This window comes from Penaeus vannamei, chromosome 6 (assembly GCF_042767895.1).
Source record: "Penaeus vannamei isolate JL-2024 chromosome 6, ASM4276789v1, whole genome shotgun sequence".
NCBI classification, from domain to species: Eukaryota; Metazoa; Arthropoda; class Malacostraca; order Decapoda; family Penaeidae; genus Penaeus; species Penaeus vannamei.
In genome coordinates, this window is record NC_091554.1 from 36,287,501 (window position 1) to 36,296,507 (window position 9,007).

At 41.9% G+C, this 9,007-nt stretch overlaps 1 protein-coding gene across 1 annotated transcript in view; it reads right to left on the reverse strand.

Annotated features, from left to right (window-relative positions):
• Positions 1 to 906: 906 nt before the first annotated feature.
• The window catches only part of LOC113813703 (microfibril-associated glycoprotein 4), a 13,426-nt gene continuing 5,325 nt past the window's right edge, over positions 907 to 9,007 (reverse strand). The window contains exons 2-7 of the mRNA XM_070122936.1: positions 6,853 to 6,920; positions 5,404 to 5,495; positions 4,650 to 4,836; positions 4,073 to 4,198; positions 3,740 to 3,846; positions 907 to 1,886 (exon numbers count right to left, since the gene is read on the reverse strand). Of these exons, the coding sequence (XP_069979037.1) occupies positions 1,499 to 1,886; positions 3,740 to 3,846; positions 4,073 to 4,198; positions 4,650 to 4,836; positions 5,404 to 5,495; positions 6,853 to 6,920 (968 nt within the window). The 3' untranslated portion in view covers positions 907 to 1,498. The remainder of the gene's footprint in view (positions 1,887 to 3,739; positions 3,847 to 4,072; positions 4,199 to 4,649; positions 4,837 to 5,403; positions 5,496 to 6,852; positions 6,921 to 9,007) is intronic.

Sequence of the window (9,007 nt, forward strand, 5' to 3'; positions counted from 1 at the left end):
ATTCATGTCTCTTTTCGAGACAATACTTGTCGGAGGGGGGCTCTGTAGCAACCAACTAAGTAATTGCTCGAACAGATCAGTCAGATGCCTTGGGGAAGTAGAGATGGGCTGTGGACATGCCTGGCAATTTCCCAAGAGGGACCCATGCGGCAGGACGGTAGCAATGTGCCCTCAACTTCATCCACATTCTGATACCTCGAACTTTGCCGTTATTGAAATGCCTAGAGTTCTCTGAATGCTAAACAGAATGTGGTTTACCTACTACCATGCCTGATGAAGATCAGGGCACCAGGAACCAGTGATCTTGTCTCTAGGACCTGAGAAAGTCCTAAATGTGGAGAATGGTTTTGCTGCTGGTTGCGACATAGACCATTTCTTTCACATCAGGTCTACATATGTCAGGAGGGTATCCATTGGAATAATACATATGAAACCATTGTCATTATGTGTTTGGTCTGCTGGAGATGGCCCCAGCCCCCCCCCCCCCCCTGCATGTGGTGCCTATCACAGATCGCAAAAATACCATGCCCTATCTTCTCTGATAGATTCATTTCAGCTTCCCTCCCTGCTTTCTTCCCTTCATTCATCCATCCATCCCTTTCTTTCTCTTTCTGACATTTGTGTAGCTGTAGTAGTGCGATAATTCAATTGGGGAGATAGTAAATAACTGAATCTAATATTCTCTCTCTCTCTCTCTCCCTCTCCCTCCCTCCTCTCTCTCTCTCTCTCTCTCTCTCTCTCTTTCTCTTTCTCTCTCTCTCTCTCTCTCTCTCTCTCTCTCTCTCTCTCTCTCTCTCTCTCTCTCTTGCTTCGAGGGGCGTCCTTAAAGGTAAGAGCAGCAAAGAGCACCGTCTCTCCCTCCTCCCCAAGTTCCCCAAGGTCTCAAAATAAATTGTGTACAATACATTTTGTCAAAAACTTTATGCAGAATCTTAGTAACATTATACAGCTCAACATGTTTTGATTTTTTTCGGTTACATTATGATGCGCTTAGACATACTTCATTTGTGGTAAAAAATCTAGTTGAAAATGATAGGAGTGATAACTTCTTACTAAACCCGTTCACTGCCAAAATTTGATAGGATATTTCTTTGGATGAGTAGTATGCAACAACCAATGTAACCTGAAATTCACTGCCTAAACAAAGTATCCCTTCATTATAAGAACACATTAAAATTGGCATGAAGGTGGATATGTCAGTGCAGTTGCATATATGCTGCACAAAGGCCCACTGTGGTTGTTGAGGATTAAGAATCATGTCATGTGAACATTTCATTGAGGTTCAGTGAAGTGCTTAAAACTAATTCTAGTGCAGTTTATGACTAAATGGCCATTCAATACTTAAAATTGTTTAAGGTTCGCGGCACTCTTCACCATTTCCATTTTGACTTCCTGTAAAATTCAGTAAAACTACGCTTGTTTATCCCTCAACACGAGACCGTACATCACGCACGAACCCTGAACACATTTGAGAGAGTACCCTTCCCAAAGGTGACATTTATCCTTCCGCGTTTCTATGCGTTTTAGCGACTCCCCAGGGGCTCACATCGGAGCGCCCCTTATGATCTGTGACGTTGTACTCGTCCTCGACGTCTCCGCTAATATCCCCGAAGGTAATAACTTCGTTATCTGCTTCCCAGTGGTAGTCGTAGTCCATACGTTCGTCTTGGTCTTCGCCCGAGTTGACCCTTGGTGTCACGCCTTTGTCATCGCCGTCGGGTGTGGGCTCTGACTTTCCAGCGCCTTTGCCTGTGTCTTCTGTGTCTGTGGGAGTACCGGAGGGGGTGATAAAACCCTTTTTCCGTCGAATCTTCATCTCCACGGAGTTGAGGACGAGTACATGGTCCTGGTTGCTCCACCACCGAATCTCAGGGCCCTTGCTCAGTCTGAAGGAGAGAGAGAGAAAGGAGCGCACACTGACAACAAGCTCATATTGCTCTGCGCAGGTTCATTACAATGGGTGGAGCCATGACAATGATGTCACGCTTGGAAGAAACTGGCAGCAAAACCTTAACAGCTTGCCGAAATGTTTTTTCGTTAACGTTAAGGACTGGGTTTGTGTTACAGAAGAGGCACTTGATATCCATACCTATCCTACGTCTTGCACACATATATTCTCTCTCTCTATCCTCTATCCTCTATCCTCTATCCTCTCTCTCTCTCTCTCTCTCTCTCTCTCTCTCTCTCTCTCTCTCTCTCTCTCTCTCTCTCTCTCTCTCTCTCTCTCTCTCTCTCGCTGTGTGCGTGTTTGTGCGCTTGTACATTAATATAGTATAAATAGTCAGATATATGCATACATATATATAAAAATTCATTTTACAGAAGCTCAATTTACAGAAAGGTGAGACAACAATTTCGAAACTGCCAATAAGCACTTGTGTGTGTGTTATATATATATATATATGTATATATATATATATATATATATATATATATATATATATATATATATATATATATATATATATATACATCCATAAGCATATATATATATATATATATATATATATATATATATATATATATATATATATATATATATATATACGTCACACACACACACACACACACACACACACACACACACACACGCACACACACACACATAAATAAATATATATATATATATATATATATATATATATATATATATATATATATATAATATATATATATATATATATATATATATATATATATATATATATATATATATATATATATATATATATATATATATATATATGTATGTATATGGACACATGGTCCAAGATCGTGTACATGTTCGGAGGCTGGAGCTGGCGTGTGTTTGGGCCTTCTAAAACCTTTGCCTTTGAGTATTGGTCAACCAGAATCCCACTGCGAATTAAGTCAAGAATTTCTGTTATGAGAGCAATAAGTGGATGACCGAAAGGAGTACGAAGATCATTCTATTTAAATGCAGTCTTTTCATTTGTGAGCTATGCTTGTTTCTCTAGTCACTGGCAAACCTAGATTCAGGAAAACTTGGGCTTATCCAAAATTAAATCGCCAGGATCATTTTAGGATCCCTCCCGCCTCGATAAACTAAAATGCTAAAATAAAATGGAGAGACTCCGTCACTGAAAGCTTCACATAACAGTATAATGAGGAAAATCAATCATTAAAAATAAAAATGATTAAGCAAGAAGATCTATTGGCATTCTCCTATATATAGTAAACAGAACACGGGACTGACTGCGATGGTATGGGCTGTGCCTAATAAGGTTTATATAGACCTTGGTACAAAATGGTGCTTGTATATTTGTCTTGTAATGAAATGAATATTTATTGTTAAATATTTATTGTATATTATTTTAGAGTGAGATTGATGTAGTCATACACCTGACATTGAGTGCTTGCGGGGACTACAGCTTAGCAGCTCCTATTGGCGAGCCGCCACTGATTCTTGGCCACATTAGCACTAGAGGAAGTGAGATTGCTGGCAAACTAGCCAAGAGCTTTTACGACGCAGAATCATTTCACTGTGTCTGGAAGGGCATGCACAACCATTGCCAATGTTGGCCGCTGTTGTGAGCTTTATGTGTGTTGGATGTTACCTTGTTTCTTGTTTGCAGGAATGTGATTGTTTTCTCAGACCGAGAACCTTATATTAGTGTATGAGGGCAAGGTAGTACGTTATTTTAAGAACAATATAATGCCGTGTTGAGCACATTAAAATTGAAAGGAAAATTCCAACGGAAGCACTGATGAACCTTACCTCTCAGGTTCGTCTGGGTAGAGGCCGTTGAGGTGGGCGGCGTAACACGCGTGGAACCACCAGCCGCCCTCCTTCTCGCGGGCGCAGCTCTTGTTCCGCGCTGTGTCCTGCCGAAAAAAATCCATTAAGTATTCACACTCTTCCTGTCATTTTCCTACTCTTCCTTCCCACACGTATTCGGTCACACACACACACACACACACACACACACACACACACACACACACACACACACACACACACACACACACACACACACACAAAGAGATACACAAGGACCCGAAGAAAGTATAACAAATAATAATATAGATTTTCGGAAAGGGCGTAACCCACCTGGTCGCGGTCGAACGTCGAAAACTTCCTCCCAGAGTGAAACACGGACAGAGCATCGCCAGCGTTGCCCGAGTAGTGCGTGGCGGTCAAACGGTAGCCATCGCTCTCTGGTCCTACGCGGAATACCTGCCAAGAGGTGGTATCTGGTATTAATGTAAAATTGAGGATGATTCATAATTATGTTTTTGAAAAAAAAAAAAAAAAAAAAAAAAAAAAAAAATATATATATATATATATATATATATATATATATATATATATATATATATATATATATTCTGATTATATGGATCTCTTAAGTTTTACCGAAAACGGTTGATTCCTAGAGGAAAAAAATTGTTTTATAAGACTGATTATTACCTGCACTGAAAATGAGACACACACACACACACACACACACAGAGAGAGAGAGAGACAGACAGACAGACAGACAGACAGAGAGGCAGACAAAGAAAGAGACAGACACACACACACAAAGACAGACAGACAGATAAACAAACGGACAGACAGAGAGAGAGAGAGAGAGAGAGAGGAGACAGAGAGAAACAGAAACAAAAGGCAGAACCCTGTCCCTCACCCCGTAAACCGCATACTTGGACCCGATCTCGAAGTCCCTCATGTCGACCCGCAATTCGTACTCCGAACTGTGCGTGAGTTGGTGAAGCGCTTCGAGTCCGAGCCAGAACTCGCTGCTCAGTTCGCCGAAGCCCTGGCGGTAGTCGGTCCACGGCCGGTTGAAGTCCTCGTGGGTGTCCTTCGGAATCCTACGCATTGGTTTGGGATTTGGGGATTTTTTATAGTTCATTGCTATTATTAACATTATTGTTATAATAATTATCAGTGTTGTTGTTCTTATCATCATCGTTATCATTACTGTTATCATCATCACCATCATTAACATAATTATTATTATCAATATTCTATTATTATTATTATAATCATGTTATTTATTATTATTATTGTTATTATTATCAGTATTATTATTAGTATTGATATCATTATTTTTAATGATTATTATTATTATCATTATTGTTACAATCATTTTCAATTTCATAATCGTCATTATTACTACTACTGCAACTACAACTGCTATAATTATTACCCTTATTATTTATATTATTGCTCCTACTACTACTACTACTACTATTTTTCACCATTATGATTTTTGTTTTATTATTGTTGACATCATTTTTATCATTGTTATTATTATTGTTGATGTTCTTTTGTGATTATAATGATTATTATTACCATCATCATTATTATCATTACCATCATTATTATTATTATTATTATCAATATTATCCTTATTATCATTATCATCCACCTCTGACCTTCTCTGGATGACCGTCCACCCGCCTCCATCCGTCTCCATGTCGCAGAACACGGGGAATGTGAAGGGGAACAGCGTGTAGACTCCGCTTGCCTGAAGAAAATGGAAGAGAAATAAAAGAAGATATAGGGCAGGGGAGAGGGAGAAGGAGAGGGAGGGATGGGAGGATGCAGGGATATAAATATATATATATATATATATATATATATATATATATATATATATATATATATATATGTGTGTGTGTGTGTGTGTGTGTGTGTGTGTGTGTGTGTGTGTGTGTGAGAGTGTGTGTTTGTGTGTGTGTGTGTGCGTGCGTGTGTGTTTCTGTTTGTGAGAGAGTGTGTTTAAGGGTGAGTGTGCGTATGAGTGAGTGTGTGTGAATGAGCGTGAGTGTGTGTGTGTGTGTGGTAGAGAGTGTGTGTGTAGTTATGTGTAAGTGTTTAAGTACATATGCATATCAGATAAAACGGGTTAACAATCCAACTCTCTCTCTCTCTCTACTCTCTCTCTCTCTCCTCTCTCTCTTTCTCTTCCTCTCTCTCTCTCTCTCTCTCTCTCTCTCTCTCTCTCTCTCTCTCTCTCTCTCTCTCTCTATCTTCCTCCCTCCCTCCCTCCCTCCCTCCCTCTCTCTCTCTCTCACTCTCTCTCTCTCTCCCTCCCTCTCCCTCCCTCCCTCCCTCTCTCTCTCTCTCTCTCTCTCTCTCTCTCTCTCTCTCTCTCTCTCTCTCTCTCTCTCTCTCTCTCCCTCTCCCTCCCTCCCTCTCTCCCTCCCTTCCTCCCTACCTTCCTCCCTCCCTTCCTCCCTCCCTTCCTCCCTCCCTTCCTCCCTCCCTTCCTCCCTCCCTTCCTCCCTCCCCCTCCCTCCCTCCCTTCCCTCCCATTCCCCCCTCCCCTTCCCTCCCCCTCCCTCCCCCTCTCCCTCCCTCCCCCCTCTCCCTCCCTCCCCCCTCTCCCTCCCTTCCCCTCCCTCTCCCTCCCTCCCTCCCTCTCCCTCCCTCTCTCTCCCTCCCTCCCTCCCTCTCCCTCCCTCTCTCTCTCCCTTCCTCCCTCTCTCTCCCTCCCTCTCCCTCCTCCCTCTCTCCCTCCCTCCCTCCCTCCCTCCCTCTCCCTCCCTCTCCTCCCTCTCCCTCCCTCCCTCTCTCTCTCTCCCTCCTCCTCCCTCCCTTTCTCTCCCTTCCTCCCTCCTCCCTCTCTCTCCCTTCCCTCTCCCTTTCTCTCCCTTCCTCCCTCCTCCCTCCCTCCCTCCCTCCCTCCTTCTCTCTCCCTCCCTCCCTCCCTCCCTCCCTCTCCCTCCCTCCTCTCTCTGTCTCTCCCTCCCTCCCTCCCTCACTTTCTCCTCACACACAACCACACACGCACACTCAAACATAGCAGATATATGTGTTCGTGCAACATGCTTCACAAAGACTTTCATATACTCTCTTCAAGGTATATAGTTCGTCCTCACCTTTAGGCCAGCTTGTCTGAGTGTTGAGCAGTCGTGTACAACGGGAGGTGGCGGTGGTAGAACCTTTTCTGTGGGTATAGATAGTTCAAATTAATGTTTTGTTGTTGTTTGTGTTCAGATTTTCTTTGTTGTTTCCTATTTACGGATTATCTATCTTTTTTTTTTTTGCTATTATTACTTCTACTACTACTAATATCATCATTATTGTTATAGTCATTATTATTGCTATTATTCATATTTTATTATCATTATTGATATTATTACTATTATTATTATTATCATTATCATTATCATTCAAATATCATTCTTGCTGTTGTTATTATCGTTATCATTATTATCATTATTAACATTATTGTTGTTGATATAATATTAATAACAATAATAATAATGATAATAATGATATTATTAAGAACAACAACAAAGATGATACTATTGTTATTATTATTATGATTATAATTATTATCATTATTATTAGTATCATCATCATAATGACAACGATAATTATTATGGTCGTTACTGTTGTCATTAAAATCATCACGATAATAATAATTAATATAATCTTTATTATCATAATAATGATAAAAATAATCATTATCTTCTTTATTGTTATTATTATATCATTGTTATCATAACTGTTATTACTGCCACAAAAATAATGATAAAATTATTATCATCTTTATCATTATTATTTTTAGTAGTAGTAGAAATTATTATTATCATGAAATATATTATTACCATTATCATTATCATAATTACTACCATTAATTGTAAGACTATCATTGTCATTCTTATTACTAGTATCATCATCAATATCTGACCACGGTATGTTAGAATATAGGTATATGTCTTTCTCCGCCATGATGATGGATATTTAATTACGGGTATAGTGAATCCTTTTTCATTTCTTCCTACTCTCTCCAACCCTTTTCCTTGCTCTATCTTTTCTGTCCGCTCCTCTCTCTCTCTCTCTCTCTCTCTCTCTCTCTCTCTCTCTCTCTCTCTCTCTCTCTCTCTCTCTCTCTCTCTCTCTCTCTCTCTCTCTCTCTCTCTCTCCTCTTCTCTCTCTCTCTCCTCTTCTCTCTCTCTCTCTCTCTCTCCTCTTCTCTCTCTCTCTCCTCTTCTCTCTCTCTCTCTCCTCTTCTCTCTCTCTCTCTCTCTCCTCTTCTCTCTCTCTCTCTCCTCTTCTCTCTCTCTCTCTCCTCTTCTGTCTCTCTCTCCTCTTCTCTCTCTCTCTCCTCTTCTCTCTCTCTTTCTCTCTTCTTTCTCTCTCTCTCTCTCCTCTTCTCTCTCTCTCTCTCTCCTCTTCTCTCTCTCTCTCTCCTCTTCTCTCTCTCCTCTTCTCTCTCTCTCTCTCCTCTTCTCTCTCTCTCTCTCCTCTTCTCTCTCTCTCTCTCCTCTTCTCTCTCTCTCTCGCCCCTCATCTCTCTCTCTCTCTCTCCTCTTCTCTCTCTATCTCTCTCCTCTTCTCTCTCTATCTCTCTCCTCTTCTCTCTCTATCTCTCTCCTCTTCTCTCTCTATCTCTCTCCTCTTCTCTCTCTATCTCTCTCCTCTTCTCTCTCTCTCTCTCTCTCTCTCCTCTCTCTCTCTCTCTCTCTCTCTCTGTCAACGTAAGAGTTGGGGGGCGTGGAGGTGGTGGTGAATGAAAGGGGGCTTGCTTGAGGAGTTTATTGGGGAGGTAATGCGCGGCCCGAGAGTGACCCCGCGCCCCGTGGGCGGCCTCCTGCCCTATGACTCCTGCTAGGTCTTGGTCTGCTTCTGGTGCTGTCGAAGCTGTCTCTGCCTGACGAGACGTCCTTATATCCAACGCCTCCTTGTCCTGCTGGCGGAGGTGCCTCGTACCCTATTCTTTAAGTGTCCATTCTTCCGGGCGTGTCGAAGAGCCGGAAGAGAAAGTCTTGGGCTGGTAAGGAAGGTGCGAAGCCAGGAAGTAAGGCAGCTGCAATGCCTAGGTGTGAAGCCCAACCCATCCGCTTTCCATATAGCTGACATACCGCTCGGCCACGCAAACGGATCGCCCTCGAGCCGTCTGCAACGTCCTATGCACTGATGACGCATCTGGTGGCAAGCTCCCAATATGCTTCTACAGATGGTTGCTGGTGCTCCATGGTCCCTTAGGTCATCGTGTGTCAGGGTAGCAGTGTGGCGGAGGTTCAC